Genomic DNA, 16,968 nt, shown 5'->3' with positions numbered 1-16,968 from the left:
GTCCAGAGGCAAGTGCGGTGTATCTTTATGAGGACTTGACAGAGCCCAAGACACCACTGGTTTCAGCAGGCCTGTTGTCCCTAGAGCCTCTTTTATGCCAAGCTCGTTCTGTTTCCCTTTTATCAATTCCCTTCTATCAATTAATTCTCTGAGTTAATTGCACATGCAGTTTTAATCTGTAGGTAATTACAATCAATTAATAGGAGACAGAATTAGCAGTTCTTAGTTTGATTATCTATATAATTAAAAGGGGTGGTAAACTAGAGTTGACAAATAGCATCTTAATCAGTTGAATAATCAAACCCCAGAAGCTTGCTTGGGCAGCTGAATTCCATCTCTTGTATTAGTTCAGATTTTAGAATCAATGACTGAAATGTCCATTTAAATCAATTCATATTGTTAATTTATAGTCAAAAATGAACAATATGTATTCTAAAATTACTTAAACTATCTACCTTCTTTTGGTTATAGTGAACCGCTTCCAAAAGGATTCAATAAAAATAATGATCCAACAAACTAACTTATTTATATCTACTGAATACCAGTTAGTATTCATGGCTCCCAAATCATATGTTACAAAACATCTAAGAAATATGAGTAACTCCTTTTGTACTAGGTTCTACTTAACACTTTTATATGTGTGCTGAGAGACAGCAAATAAAACATAGCTTTAGTCTTTTTTTTTTTTTTGGCTATCAAATGGAAACAGTTGTTTGTAGATACAGAGGCAATACTAAGATGCAGGATAAGCTTAACGTGAGTTAGAAAAATATATGAGAACTTCATCATGATTAGGATATAACATAATAGAACAGTAGCATCACTGTTGCATAATATCTTTCTGAATTGCCAAGTATTTGAACAAGTTTGGCAGATACTTCCAAGCTCACAGTAAATAAAAAATGTTCAAAAAGAATCATGATTTCTGGTTCAATATGGCTTGTTACCTTCGACTGTGAGGCAGCCCTTTTTATAGCCTCAAGAAAATACTATAACAATCATAAAAAGACGAAAATGTCAAGGTCACAAAAACATTAAATTTAAGCATTCACCTATCTGCAGTTGAGAAAAAATTTTCATTAATTAGGATGATGGAAGTGAACTGAGGAAAGCAATCAGTGATCTTTACATAATAATAAACCCCTAGCCCATCTGAAAGCCATTAGAAAGAAGCTTAATACCACCTAAGAAAAAACCAAACAGAACAAACACCATTTCTCTAAAATGTGGGTGCTGCTCACTATCTACAATAGCCAGGACATGGAAGCAAACTAAATGTCCATCAACAGAGGAATGGATAAAGAAGATGTGGTACATATAAACAATGGATTATTATTCAGCCATGAAAAGGAATGAAACTGGGTCATTTGTAGAGACGTGGATGGACCTAGAGACCCTCATACAGACTGAAGTAAGTCAGAAAGAGAAAAACAAATATTGTATATTAACGCATATATGTGGAATCTAGAAAAATGGTGTAGATGATCTTATTTGCAAAGCAGAAATAGAGACACAGATGTAGAGAACAAATGTATGGATACCAAGGGGGAAGGCGGGTGGTGGGGGGAATTGGGAGATTGGGATTGACACATATACACAATTAATACTATGTATAAAATAGATAACTAATGAAAACATACTGTATAGCACAGGGAACTCTACTTAATGCACTGTGGTGAGCTAAATGGGAAGGAAATCCAAAAAAAGAGGGGATATATGTATATGTATAACTGATTCATTTTGCTGTACAGTAGAAACTAACACAACATTGTAAAGCAACTATACTCCAATAAAAATTAATTCAAAAAATTTTTAAAAATAAAATAAAATGTGGGTGCTGCTATTGAAAAACCATTTCCCTCCCCATACCCCCATCTATCATGATCCACTTGGGACACTACAGCTCCAAGAAAACAACTAGGAATGAAGTAATCCTGGTGGTAGGATTTAATACAGTCCTATTTCAAGGAAAGAGCTCTGTGCAGAGGGGGGGACAGGCAGGTCTTGATAACAATGTATAATGGAGATTATAATTCTCATGTGCTGAACAGCTAAAACTAATAAAGAACGAAGGGGTGGAATAGGAAAGGCCCCACCTTGGCAGAGCCAACCTATTTCAGATAGATAGATGTCTGCAGTTACCAGGAATTGCGCAGAGAAGTGGGCATTGACACCTGCTCCTCAACTATAGAACAAGAAAAGGTGACCAACACAACCAAGTGAACATGGAGTGGAGCTGAGAAAAATGCACCATGTTCTCTATTTGTGAAATCACTCACTTTGCATAGATCTGTTTCTCCTTATTCAGGGCAGAGTAAACACATTGGGGCCTACATTAATCATGACAATGCTAGTTAACATTTAGTGAGGACCTAGTTTGCTAAACACTTTACATTACTTGATCTAATTGGCAAAGTAACCCTATGAGGTCGGTGCTGAGTTTATCCCAGTTTAATAGCAAAGAAAACTAATTAAGTCACTCGCCCAAGTTCAGACAATTGCTAAGTGGTTGTGTGAACCCAGGTCATTCTGAATTTGAAGCCCATGTGACTGTGATACAAGGGGAAAGTTCCCTACAGTAGACTGAACAATGGCCCCAAAGATATCACATCCTCATCCCTAGAACCTGTAAATGTTAGCTCATAGGATAAGAGGGACTTTGCAGGTATGATTAAATTAAGAATCCTGAGAGGGGAAGATTATCCTGGATTATCCTGACGGACCGTACATGCAAGTGTCCTTACAAAGGGGAGATGTGACTAAAAGGGGAGAAGGAAATGTGATGACAGAAGCAAGAAACTGGAATGATTAGAGAAAGAGGTCATGAGCCAAGAAATGCAAGTAGCCTTCAGAAGCTAGAAAAGGCAAAGAAACAGATTCTTCCCTAGAGTCCCAAAACTCTAAGTCCAGACTCTTGACAACTTAGTCCAGTGACATTAATTTTGGATTTCTAGACTCTAGAACTATAAGAGAATAAATATGTATTGGTTTAAGCTAGTAAGTTTTGGTAAATTGTTAGAGGAGCCATGGGAAACCAATGCAGTCTGCAATTCTGAAAATCTAGTAAAATATTCTACTAGACTCAGAAGAAAATTTTAGAAAAGTGTTGGCATTCTCACTATATTGTAGCAAGCCAACTCTTCAAAATAGAGGCCAAAACATGGGGGTGCATGTATCTTTTCGAATTTGTGTTTTATACACCAATTGGATATACACCAAGGAGTAGAACTGCTCAGTCATGTGGTAGTTCTATTTCTAGTTTTTAGAGGAACCCCCATACTGTTTCCATAGTGGCTGCAGCAATTCCCACCAACAGTGTACAAGGGTTCCCTTTTCTCAACATCCTCACCAACATTGGTATTTGTAGACTTTTTGATGATAGTCATTCTAACAGGTGTGAGATGATATCTCATTGTGATTTTGATTCGCATGTCTCTGATGATTAGCGATGTTGAGTATGTTTTCATGGGCCTGTTGGCCATCTGTATACCTTCTTTGGAAAAATGTTTATTCAGGTCCTCTGTCCATTTTTAATCTGGTTGTTTGGGGTTTTTTTTATATTGAGTTGTATGAGCTGTTTATATATTTTGGATATTAACCCCTTATCAGTCATATCACCTGCAAACATTTTCTCCCATTCATTAGGTTGTCTTTTTTATTTGTCCATGGTTTCCTTTGCTGTGCAAAAGCTTTTAAGTTTAATTAGGTCCCATTTGTTTATTCCTTTAGTTTCCTTTGACTTAGGAGACAGGTGTCCCCCCCAAAAAAATATATTGCTAAGATTTATATCAAGGAGTGGTCTGCCTATGTTTTCTTCTAGGAGTTTTATGGTTTCCAGTCTTACATTTAAGTCTTTAATCCATTGAGTTTATTTTTGTATATCATGTGAGAAAATATATCTGAAGAAAATGAAAACACTCATTTGAAAAGATACATGTATCCCAATATTCATAGCAGCATTATTTACAATAGCCAGGATACGGAAGCAACCTAAGTGTCCATCAACATATGAATGGATAAAGAAGATGTGGTGTATATATATATACAATGGAATATTACTCATCCATATAAAAGGATGAAATTCTGACACTTTGCAGCAACGTGGATGGAACTAGAGGGTATTATGCTTAGTGAAATAAGTCAGACAGAGGAAGACAAATATGTCAAATTATCACTTATATGTGGTACCTAAAAAATAAAACAAATGAATTAGTATAACAAAACAGAAACAGACTCACAGATATAGACAGTAAACTAGTGGTTACCAGTGGGGAGAGGGAAGTGGGGAGGGGGAGGACAGGGGTAGGGGAGTAAGAGGTATAAACTACTATGCATAAAATAAACAGGCTACAAGGATATATTGTACAACACAAAAAAATATAGCCAATATTTTACAAGAACTTTAAATGTAGTAAAATATTGAAACTGATATAATATTGTAAATCAACTATATTTCAATCTAAAAAATAGAGGTCAAAAGCAACAAGGAAAAAATAAACTAAGACTTTAGAAAATAATATTTGTTAAGGTAAACGAAAATGGAAATAGTGTTTTTAAAAAGGCAAGAAATACAAGGAAACCAAAAATGTACTTCAGTGTTAGTGGGGGAGTAGAAGACAGTGCAGAATACCAAATGACTGGATTTGGCAAGCACTCCTAGAGTGCAGAAGAAAAGTGTCCAAAGACGAAAATTATGAGAGAGAAGATTACAGATTAAAGAGGACAAAAGATAAATATCCATGAAAGGAATCATACAGTTTACCAAAGTTGAAAACAGAACAATCAGGAATGAAAAAATACACTACTGAATAATAATTTCCTGAGCTGAAAAAAAGATTTGCATCTTCTGAGTATTGGGGCTTACTGTGTTTTAGGATAAGTTAATTAAAAAGGATTTGTACACAAGTACATTCTGCAAAATTAAAGGAATAAAGAACATTTAAAGTATAAGAATAAAGAAAATTTCATATATATTTAGAAAGAAAAAAGCTCAAAGGAGCAAAACTCAGGTTCCTTCCAAATTTCTTCTGTGAAACAGTAAAAGAACCCATAAATAACAGAATACCACCAAGGGAAAAGAAAAGGTGTGAAACAGAAATTTCATAACAAAATTGTTCTCAATGTATAAAGGCCAGGAAACAAATCATTTTCAAATATACCAGTCCCCTGAAAATATGCTCAGAAAAATATGTTTTTGTTTAAGTAAATAAACAAACAAACACTTACCTAAGACCAAGATGGGAATCAAATTCAAGGATAAAAGAATTTAGAAATCATGCTGTAAGAGTACCAGCAGTTCTTGCCGTACCAGCATGCAATTCTAGTAGGATCACTTGTGGTACGTGGATGCTGTAGCTCTGATGTAAAGCTTGGTCCTTCCAGGCTTTACTTCATAGTTTCTTTTCTGCTATTCTACTTTGTCAGGAACCAAACAATTTGTTTCCTAGGGTATACACTTGAATTCACTCACAGTTCAAATGAAATGTTCTTTCAAATGGAATCTTGCTCTATAGCCAATAACCAATGTTGTTCTGTCACGCACTTACAATGGTTAAACACTTGGAACATGTACCTAGAGACTCAGTAAATAAGACAAGAATAACAAAGAACAATATAATGGCTATTTTCAGGTTCAGAGAACTTAAATAATGACTTTTCTCCTTTCAAAAGTTCAAACTGAATCACCTGAGTCATGGCATCGCCCTTCACAAAGTTCCTCTTTATATTATAGGAACACCCTCTGAGGGTTCTTATGGAGCTCTGTCGTTTAACTAAGGGAAAAACTACACCTGGAAAATAGATTCTAGCAAATACACCAGAATTTAACAGTGAGTATCTCTGGGTGGTGGAATACCAATGGACTGTCATTTTTTGTGAGTGCTCTGTATTTTCCAAGTTTTCTGCAATTTATTACAACTAATTACAGTTTTAGGAAAAACATTTAAAATAGGCCATAAAATTTTAGGTAAAAATAAGCAAAAATTATGTAAAAACAAAATGAACAAAAGCAAGGAGAAAAGGCAGGCCCAGTGCACTGTTTTATCCTCCACACAACTGCAATGCCTAGTACAGAATATGTGCTAATTGTTTAAAGCAAATGAATGTTAAAATGAATTGGATGGTGTGTGTTTTACAGATGACAATGACGTCATAGATCTCTAGGCAAAAAGAGACAGAGGTCCAGGAGAAAAGTGCATTTTGGGTGATAATTTAATGGGAGCGTTCTTAATGTCCCTGCCCCCCACAAATGGAAGCAACGATTAGTCTTTGTTTCCTCTCATAAAACTCAATTATTTTTAATTAATTCTTTCAGGTTTATGATGAATTGCTGTTTGGACCATATGGATCTCACCTATTTTAGTCAAGGTTTTTGGTGCCCACACTCATACATGCTTGGTGAAAGTGAAAATTTGAAAAGACTTCTGGGAAAGTAATTTATCAGTAAGAGAAGTCTTTTAAAGCTCATATTTTTGATGTAATATCAATTTCTAGGAATCTTTCATAAGGAAATAATCTGGAATATGCCAAAAGATTTATTAACAAAGATGCTTATTACAGCATTATTTATAATAATTGTGCAGAAAAAGAGTTAGCGTAACAAACTTGAGACTGCTATTCTTAGAAGAAGATGCTTGCAAGGGTTGATCCTCAGCTGGCATCTAAGTACTTGGCAGGTAAACAGTTCCTTACCCACTGATGTAAACTTTCCCTAAAAGATAAGGGTATCTCACTATGCCTAAACTGTGCAAAAAACATGGTTTATGCAGAACACCTGCTTTCCTTCTGGAAATCTGGAATGTTGGTACATGCTAAGCAGAGGGCGCCTATGTAACCATGTCCTAGTAAAAACCTTGGGTGCTGAATCTCTAACGAGTTTCCCCAGTTACAACCCTTTACACGTGTCATGACTCATTGCTGGAGGAATTAAGTGCATCCATGTGACTCCACTGGAAGAGGACTCTTGGAAGCTGGCTCCTGGTTTCCTCTGGACTTCATCCCATGTGCCTTTTCCCTTGCTGGTTTTGCTTTGTATCCTTTCACTATAATAAAACTTAGCTGTTGATAAGGCTATGTACTGAGTCCCATGAGTCCTCCTAGCAAATCATTAAGCCTGGGGGTGGTCTTTGGGATCCCCAATACAATAATAAAATTGGAAATAAAATAAATGTCCAGTAATGGGAGATTCGTTAAGAAAATTACAAGACAGACATACATTGGGTTATTTTTCAATAACAAAAATTTTGCCCATGAAGTTTTTTACATTATATAGAAAATTAAAAATATCATATACCTTATGCTTTTAATTATGAACCAAAAAATTTATAAACAACCAACAAATTCATAATTCATATGCTTTTAATTATGAACCAAAAAATTCATAAACAAGACTAAACAAAAATATGCCGAACTGCTAAAACTGATAGCTTCTGGTTTGATCAAATTTTTGTCTGTATTCTTTTCTTTTGTTCCTAATAGGCTGAGTGCGAGGTTCATAAATTCTTCGTAACTGACTCACATTTTGAGGAAAGCTATCCTAATCGTGTTTTCCTCATATTTGCAGTTTATGCATGAGCTAGAATTATTGTGCAAATTCTGGAATGAGAATTAGAAATTCTGGAATGGAATTAGAAAATGAAAATAAGAATCTAATCCCCTATGAAAGATTGTTAATTTTTAGTTATTTCCCCCTGTCTTTGATGATTGGGTGGTAAGAAGATTGAAGTTCATTAATGTTTCATTATCTTTACTGAAAGCTCATTAAAGCAATACATTCAACAGAAGAAAAAAGACTCTGGTGGCAGAAACAAAAGGATAATCATAGTACAGCATTTTAGCCCTGCTTGTGTTTGTATGTTTATTCCAAATGTTTCACTCTATTCAACTCTCCTAGTCATAGCTAGTATCGAGATAGATTGTCACCTTGCATATGTATGGTCATATATAGACCATATATGATTAGTGAAAACTTAAGACTCAATTGCAGGCAGAAAACTGTAGAAAATAAAATTAGAGGTTTGTGTAAGTACAAAGTGATTCACAAAGCCCAAGTCTATAAAGCTACAGTAAGTATCATACATAAATATAACAAACAAGGTTAGTGAAATAAGCTAACAACAAGGACTTTCCATTGTTATGATCAACATTTACAATTTGGTTTTTTAAGGACCAGTCAATTTCAACCTGTCCTTTTCAGTCCTTTAAACCATTATCAGAAAGGAAGCAAAGATAAAACATAAATCAATGTTTCTACTTGTTATAACTACAAGTAAAAGTTTAAATTCTGAGTGGATGATGAAAATTCTGAATATTAATGTGTTAAATGTTATCTATGAAGCTCAGTAGCCATGTGGACCCTGTTTCCATTATTACTAATAAATGAAAATTGACTGTACTAATCAAATATTTCACAGATGCTCTGTCTTCTTACTACTACACATCAAAAGATCAAATTCAACAAAATTTGGTTCTTTCAAGAAACATAATATATATCATTTTAGCATCAACTTTAAGAATAATTGAGGACAAAATTAGGATCATTTCTTAGTGGTTTTACTAACCGCTATGTCCATATATGAATTTTTCCTCTAGTTTAAATGCTCTACTTGCCTTAATCCAAAAGAGTATTGAAGTCCACCTCCACTCATTTGCTTATGCCATGGTGCCCACTTGTGATGGTTAATTTTCATGTGTCAACTTGTCTAGGACACAGTACCTGGATACTTAGTCAAAAATATCTGGATGCTTCTGTGAAGGTATTTTTAGATGAGATTAACATTTAAATCTGCTTTGAGTAAAGCAGATTGCTCTCTATAAGGTAGGTGGGCCTCATCCGATCAGTTGAAGGCCTTCAGAAGAGAGAATTCTGCCAGCAGACTGCCTTCAGACTTGAGATTCAACATCAGCTTTTCCCTGGGTCTCCAGCCTGCCAGCCCATACTGCAGATTTTAGACTTGCTAGCCTCTGTAAAAACTAAACTAATTCCTTAAAATAAATCTCTCCATATATGAGGGGGAGAGGTAGGGGAGAGATTTATTTTTTTAAATCACATATGGAGAAAGAGAGAGAGAAATCTATCTATCCATCTGTCTATCTATCCATCTATCTATCTGTTTATCCCTCTATCTGTCTACCTAGACCTCTATGTACATATATTGATCAATAGACATCTATATCTGTATCTATATCTGTATCTATAGAGAGAGATCCTACTGGTTCTGTTCCTCTCAAGAACCCTGGCCACTATTCCTAACCAGTCTCCACCTTCCCAAAGCACACCCAACTTTCAAGGCCAAGCTGTAATTCCATCATCTTTTTCTCTTCACTCATAAAAGCATATTGGAATTCAAAGGAATGTAACTGGCATGATTACAACAATAATCCTGAATCCATTCTAATTGTTTAAAAGGTAAATAATTTTCAAAGTTTTGTCTTTCCAGAATTAAAAAATGTGCCTTGCAATCACCTCCTGATATGATACACCAATGTGAATGGTCATGGAGGCTGAGAGCCACTCATCCCCATCACTGGGACAGAACACAACTTGTATTGTGGGTTACCTTTTGTGTTATAACTCAGCCACAACGCTATAAATTCTTTATAAGACATGGTTGAGGTCTAAAATTTTTTTGTACTCATTATATATCTAGCACAGCATTTTCTATGGTCAGTTTTTAAAACGTTAAAAATGAAAACTTTAATCAATTTCATTGCCTTCAAAATTCAGATGACATCTTTACTTCTATATAGATACTTATACCAAATGTCTTTATTCCTGTAAAAGATGGAAGCAAAAATGATATAACAACTCCGTCTTTACTTGAATGAAGTTTTATCAAAATATGATGAAAAATATGGAATTTGAGCAATTACTAGTTATTAGTTGATATTAATAACTTATTAATTTTTAGATGAGATTATGATATTTTGGTGTGCTTTAAAAAAAGATTCCTTATATTTTATAATAAAATTGAAAAATACTTATGGATGGATAGCAAGAAATTTGCTTCAAATAATCCAAACTGAGACGGGAACTGAGTGAGTACATGGATGAAACAGCACTGACCATGAGTTCATAATTACTGGAGCCAGTAATTACTGGATACATATGGATTTGGTATCCTACTCTCTTTATTTTTGTATATATTTAGTTATTCTATAATAAAATGGCTTTCTATCTGTTTATTCTAAAATACATAAATTTTCCAATGCCAAGGAAAGTTTGAATTAAATAGCTGATCATCAGGGAAAGAGAGCAGAACACAGAGCAAAACATAAATAACATACTTTTCTATCTGGCAAAATCTGGTTTGGAAAAGGGGGAATTGAACTGAACAATAAGGTGTAAGGAAGCTCAGCTAAGCAAAATCCCCAAGTCCTCACATGGTGGCTTTGTTAACAATATTCTAAAATCCTAGGTCAGAACCTCCCTCAGGTAGAGCAGAGCATCAAAAATTTGTTTACTGTCTATCTTCTCCACTAGAATATAAGTACTACAAGGTCAGTAGCTTTTGTCATGTTCACCAGTGCCTCTCCAGCAATGAGCAGAGCACACATAGTACGTGCTCAATAAATATTTGTCAGTTATTCCTGAATATAAAATATGCTCTCTCCTGATTACCATCAAAAGACCATAAATTATTAATTATAGGTATTAAACTATTAACATAAAAATTGACATCAAGAGGCTTCCCTGGTGGTGCAGTGGTTAAGAATCTGCCTGGCAATGCAGGGGACACAGGTTCGAGCCCTGGTCCAGGAAGATCCCATATGCCACGGAGCAACTAAGCCGGTGTGCCACAACTACTGAGCCTGCAATCTAGAGCCTGTGAGCCGCAACTACTGAAGCCCGCGCACCTAGAGCCCATGCTCTGCAACAAAATAAACCACTGCAAGAAGAAGCCCGCACACCGCAACGAAGAGTAACCCCCGCTCGCCACAACTATAGAAAGCCCGCGTGCAGCAACAAAGACCCAACGAAGCCAAAAATAAATAAAATTTATAAAAAAAAATTCACATCAAAGATTTAAGTTTTATTTATGTATGCTTCTTCCTGAAAATTATTTATCAGTAACTTACATCTATTTAGTGTATTAAAAATAACTTCTACAAACACCATCTCATTTTAGCCTTATATCCATCAATATATGAAAAGCATAATATATTATGGACAATTAGGTGTTGCCCAAGAATATAAAGTTGGTTTTATATGTGAAAATTAATCAGTGCAATTCACTATATACACTATATATAATATAGTGTATTATATATAGTGTACTATATATAATACATTGAGAGAAAAATCAAATAATATTTAAGTACATGCATAAAAAATCTTCCAAAATTCAACAAGCATTTATGAATAAAAAAATTGTTCTACAGCAAACTACCAAAAATGGAAACTTCAAAATCCTGACAATAGGAACCTACAAAAAACTGTAGCTAATGTAATACATGATGGTGAGATAGTGAATGCCTTCTGCCTAAGATTTGAAACAAGATAGGATATCTGTGATCAGCATCATGCTAGAATTCCTAACCAGTGCAATAAAACAAGACAAAGAGAAAAAAACAAAAAGACATACAATTTGGAAAGAATAAAGTAAAACTACCTTTATTCAGAATGACATGACCATGTATGTAGTAAATTCTAATGAATCAGAAAGAAAACAATGAATTTTAGTAATGCTGCAAAGTACAAAGTCAATTAAAAAATCGATTGTATTCTATATAGTACCATAAACAGAAAAAGGAGTTAAAAATCAGTATCATTTGCAAGAGCTTCAAAAATCAAAGCATTAAGGATAAATTTAACAAATAGCATATAAATATAAAATGTATATTAAAAAAAAAAATATTGCTGAGAGATTAAAGACTTAAACAAATGAAGAGTTATACTGCGTTCATGGATTGAAGACTTAATGTTAAGATTGTTGTTCTATATCCCTCAACTGATACATAGATTCAAAGCAATGTCAATTATAATCACAGCCATCTTTTTTTCTGGAAATTGACAAAATAACTTAAAATTTTATTTGGAAAGGCAAAGGAACAAAAATAGTAAAAACAATCTTGAAAAGGAAAAAAATCTGGAGGATATACACCACTTGACATCAAGATTTACTATAAAGCTACAGGAATAAGATAATGAGGTAGTGAAACAGAGTAAACAGACCTCAAATAGATGTGTACAAATACAATCAAAAATTTTGACAAAGGCACAAAAGCAATTCAATGGAGAAAGAAACCTCTTCAACAAATGATACTACCTTAAACTATACACAAAAATTAATTTGAAATGGATCATAGGTCCAAACATAAAGGCTAAAACAACAAAACTGCTAGGAAAAAAATATAGGTCTTCACAACCTTTAGATCAACAAAGTAATTTTAAAGAAGACACAGAAAGTACAAGTCACAAAGGAAAAAAATGAAAAAACTGGACTTCATCAAAAATAAAACCTTGTGCTAATAAGAAAATGCAAGAAAAAAAGGCAAGCTACTGAGAGTAAATATTCATAACACATGTGAGTAAGTATTCATAACACATGACAAAGGACCTAAATCTCAGAATATATATAGACTCTTGCAATTCAATAACAGAAAGACAAATGACTCTATTTTTAAAATGGGCAAAAGACAGAGTCACTTCACAAATGGAGATCTACAAATGTAAAACACGCATGTGAGAAAGTGCTCAGCATCATTAGTCATCAGGCAGAGGAATGCAAATTGAAACCCCAATGAGCTACTCCCACTGAAATGGCTAAAATGAAAGGGACTGACAACAACAAATGTCAGAGAATGTGGAGCAACTGGAAGGCCAATGGAAATGCAAATTGGTACCACCACTTTAGAAAACTTTCTCATTTCTAAAATAGTTAAACATACATCTACTCTGTGATCCATTAATTCTGTATCCAGGTGTCCAAGAAAAATAAAAACACATGTCCACACAAATACTTGTACACAAATATTAATGGAAGCTTTACTTATAACAGCTAAAAACTAGAAACAATTCAGATGTCCATTAACAGGAGAATGGATAGATACATGTGGTATTGTCAAACAGTTGACTACTAGTCAGCAATAAAAAAGAATGGACTACTGATACTTGCAACAACATGGATAAATCTCAAAAACATTATGCTAAATGAAAGAAGTCAGACAAGAAAACATACATAGTATATGACTTCATTTATATGAAATTCCTAAATTTCCAAAACTAAACAATGACACTAGGAATCAGATCAGTGTTACTTCTAGAGGCGGAGAGTGGGGCAGGGGTAGACTGACTGAGAAGTGGCAGACAGGAACTTTCTGAAGTGATAGAAATGCTGTGTCTCAGTATCTGTTCCCCAAAACTCACTGAATGGTACATTTGAGATAAGACCATTTCACTACTGTAAATTATATTTAAGTAAAAAAATAAAGACAAGTTAAATATTCTACGTATCTTCTAGTAGTATCTTCACATGAGCAATTTATATTATTCTTGTTATGGTGCCAAATCAAATCTGAGTTATAGTCCTAAAAGGTTAAAAGCTCCTCCTATATATCTTAAAGGTACTTTCTAATTTGAAGTTCATCTTGAGAATAAATAATTCACAAAACAAATTAGAGTATTTCAAAATCTAAATAGCCAAGTGGTTTTCCTGGGACTAAGCTCTTACTTTTCTCACTGGGAAATGAACTAAATTCAAAAATAGTTTTCTATATGTTGCACTGAGGTGGTTTTCTGTTGAGAATAAGAATTCCTGTGGATATTTTAAATTCATTAGTATGAGACTTTTTTAACTTTAGACCTTCTGCAATGTTATGTTGTGATTCAAGTATTAATACTCCATTCTAAAAATAGTAATCAGAGTTTAGTACTTCACAATTTACAGTTAACTTCTACAAAAACAATCTCATCTGATTCTTATATCCACCATGAGAAATAGATAAAGAGGGATTTCCCTCACTCATTATAAATAAGACAAAACTCTGGTTTTTTTCTTCTTTTACTCTTCTTATCATGAGTGAAATTCCTGTGAGTTTGTTTAACTGTTTTCCTGTTAAATTCTAACCACATTTTTCTATCTCTATACATCTCCATTTAAGGCTTTTTCCTTAGTTAAGATCCTCACTTTTCCTAAATAAATTATCCTTTTTATCAAACTTTTTTTTCATTTTGAGGCCTATCTTGGGATACAAAAGCAATTTTAATGGAGCCAAGAATACAGTAAAAGTTTTTTAACAACCTTGAGAAAATATTTGTTCTCACTTTCACTGATTATTAAAAACCTAACTCTGACAAAAACAAAACAATAAAAAAAGAAAACAGAATTATAACTATAAAGAATAATATAAAATGACTCTAATTTTATTTAGCCATTTTACTTACTAATTTCCTCTGTAACAATTTACTAATTCTAATGAGAATTATTTTTAAAAGACTCTGTATTAGAATCACACACAAAATTCTATTTTTAATTATGTATTATTTCAGAAACACTAAAAATTGAAAAAAAATTGTGAATACTATTTTAAAAATTCATGTTCTACAAGATTAACTGTGGAAAAACACTTTCATTCACATGAAAATGATTAGGGGCAATTAAGATCATGAAAAACATAAGATTTCTTTCTAAAAGTCTGTTTTTCTTTCTTGTAAAGTGATAAATTATATCCTTTTTTAAAACACAATAAGAGAAAATGCATCAGTCATTTAAATATTTTTCAATACATTCCCAAATCAAGTTTTGCCCCACAGAGGAATTTAAGTCAAAAATTAGAAACCCAGAAAAAGAAAACTTTCTAACATTCTATTTTCCTTATTTCCATGTTTTAGCCTTCTATTCCTTAAGTCAGATAAGCTTGCAAAATATACTATGACATACATGTAATTTACTATGGTCATGAATCATTAATTCTAATTTTTAAAACTTATACCAGAGAAAACTACCTTAGGTGTAAGAAAGGGATTATAAATCTAGTTGGAAAATTGCCTTTAAAAGGGTTTGGGGCCAGGTTAAAAGAATAAGATCTTGCTTTTTGTATTCTAAAAATTAATTCAAAGTTCACTGTAAGTAAATGGACTAACATTAAGATTTTGGTTGTTCATGGACAAAGTCAAATTCACAGTGTGTATATTCAAGAAGAAATATTCCAAGCAGACAATAAGAGAGAGAGAAAAAAAAAAAAACACTTTCAGAAAATGCTCTCACAGAGATTTCCTTTATGGAACTGATGGTACAAGTCATTACCATGACATTTAATAAATGGCACTTTTTGACTTCAAGTCAAAACCACCTTGGCTTTTGTTTGTAAGCAATAGAATTGTAGCATATTTTGCCAACATAGTTTCAAAACCTCATGTTTAAAAGATTCATATGCATGAAATGCTTGAAAGAAACATCCCTTATATACACTGTATTTCCCAGTGGACACAGTGTAGCACAAACTGATAAAAATTAAGGGTCAAAAAATAGGAAATCCATTTTCATACCCATTGGTGTGTAATTAAATAGATTCTTTGAATACTTGCTATAAATTAGTTCCAACTTAAAAGCAATGGAATATTTTACCTTTTGCAAAGCATTCAGGAATGACTAAAAGTATCCTTTTCCCCCTTTAGCAAAGAAGGGATATTCTGCGATCTCAACAGTTACTGCCTTCATCTGTCTAAACTATAAACCCATCTCATGGACTGCATAAGAAAATTTGGAGCTCCTTCAAAGCTCAATCATCCAAATACAACAGAGATTCTCATTGGTTTAAAGTACATTTTAGAACATAAGAATATCGTTCCAGGATGTTAAATTTGAAGAATGACTGACTTTGGTTTCCCTGTGGGTTAGGACACAGTAATGAATAGTTCTCCTCAGACTTAGGACAGATTCAAAAATATATTGAAGGACACAAACATGTCTCCCAGTCCATAAAATTTGTATCACCCTTTGCCTTATGTATTAGAGAAAACATATCAAGTTTTTTTCTTAATTAGGAATAATAAATGTGATGGTTACCTAGCAGAACTCACACGTAACATAGTATCTGCTCTAGAGGGGTGTATGTTCTAAGACATATATATCCAATAAGAATCAGTAGCCTATAGATAAGTGCTTAGTTTTTTTTCTTACTTTTTTAACTTTTTTTCAAATCAAAACTGTTATTTACCACAGTTACACTCTATCAGGCAAGCAATACTTAACTAAACATAGAAAGATAACATAGCATGGCTTTCATCAGGACCAAACTAATTGTTACACCTAGTATTTTAGTTCAGTACATGGTTTTGTCATCTGCAACCTCAGCAGATATTTATCTCATATTTACTAGATGCAGCTAAACAATGGATGCTTATGGTGTGGCAGGCATGTTGAGAACACGAGATGTTGAGAACACAAGATGAACAAGACAGCCCCAAGCTTTGAGAAATACACAGTCTAGTAGGGAAAAATAAACAAAGACAACTCACCACCACTTTGTACTAAGTGTTTAGTAGATTTATCTGTGGAGGCTCACTCAGAAACAAAGCAACTCTAGGGGCAGCTTCACTGGTAAGGGGACCCTCAAGGATGGTAAGTGGGTCTAACGTGGAGTAGAAGAGTTTCTGTCCCTTAGAGGAATTAGGGCTCTGAGTCCTACATTCTCAGGACACTCAAATCCTCTTTGGAGATCCCTGAGACTTAAGTCCAGAGAACTGTTTAGGCAGACAGTAGAGTGTAGGTGAGAGAACGCAGCCGAACTAGAAGTTGCCCACAATACCCTGCAAGGCTGCTCAGGCAGAACAAGACTGGGCTGTCAGGAGCCTCTCAAGAAACCTAACAAATTGTTTAACACTGTGCCATTGTCCTAGTTGTTTTAACTAGAAACTCCAAATAAATCTCTCCAGGGGTTTAGCCCTTCAATTCTTGCTTTAAACCCCAGTTTAAAGACTCTGCCTTCTTCATAATTTTATAATACACGACGAGATCTTCAGAACCT

At 33.9% G+C, this 16,968-nt stretch overlaps 1 protein-coding gene across 1 annotated transcript in view; it reads right to left on the bottom strand.

Moving 5' to 3' along the window:
• Nucleotides 1–16,968, bottom strand: part of IQCM (IQ motif containing M) — a 349,608-nt gene that overhangs the window by 255,306 nt on the left and 77,334 nt on the right. Inside the window, exon 6 of the mRNA XM_067734648.1 lies at nt 10,064–10,119. Within this exon, the coding sequence (XP_067590749.1) occupies nt 10,064–10,119 (56 nt within the window). The remainder of the gene's footprint in view (nt 1–10,063; nt 10,120–16,968) is intronic.

Source organism: Pseudorca crassidens, chromosome 4 (genome assembly GCF_039906515.1).
Source record: "Pseudorca crassidens isolate mPseCra1 chromosome 4, mPseCra1.hap1, whole genome shotgun sequence".
In the NCBI taxonomy this organism is placed as follows: domain Eukaryota; kingdom Metazoa; phylum Chordata; class Mammalia; order Artiodactyla; family Delphinidae; genus Pseudorca; species Pseudorca crassidens.
The sequence above is the reverse complement of the archived record's forward strand: the minus strand, read 5'-3'. Positions and strand labels throughout refer to the sequence as shown.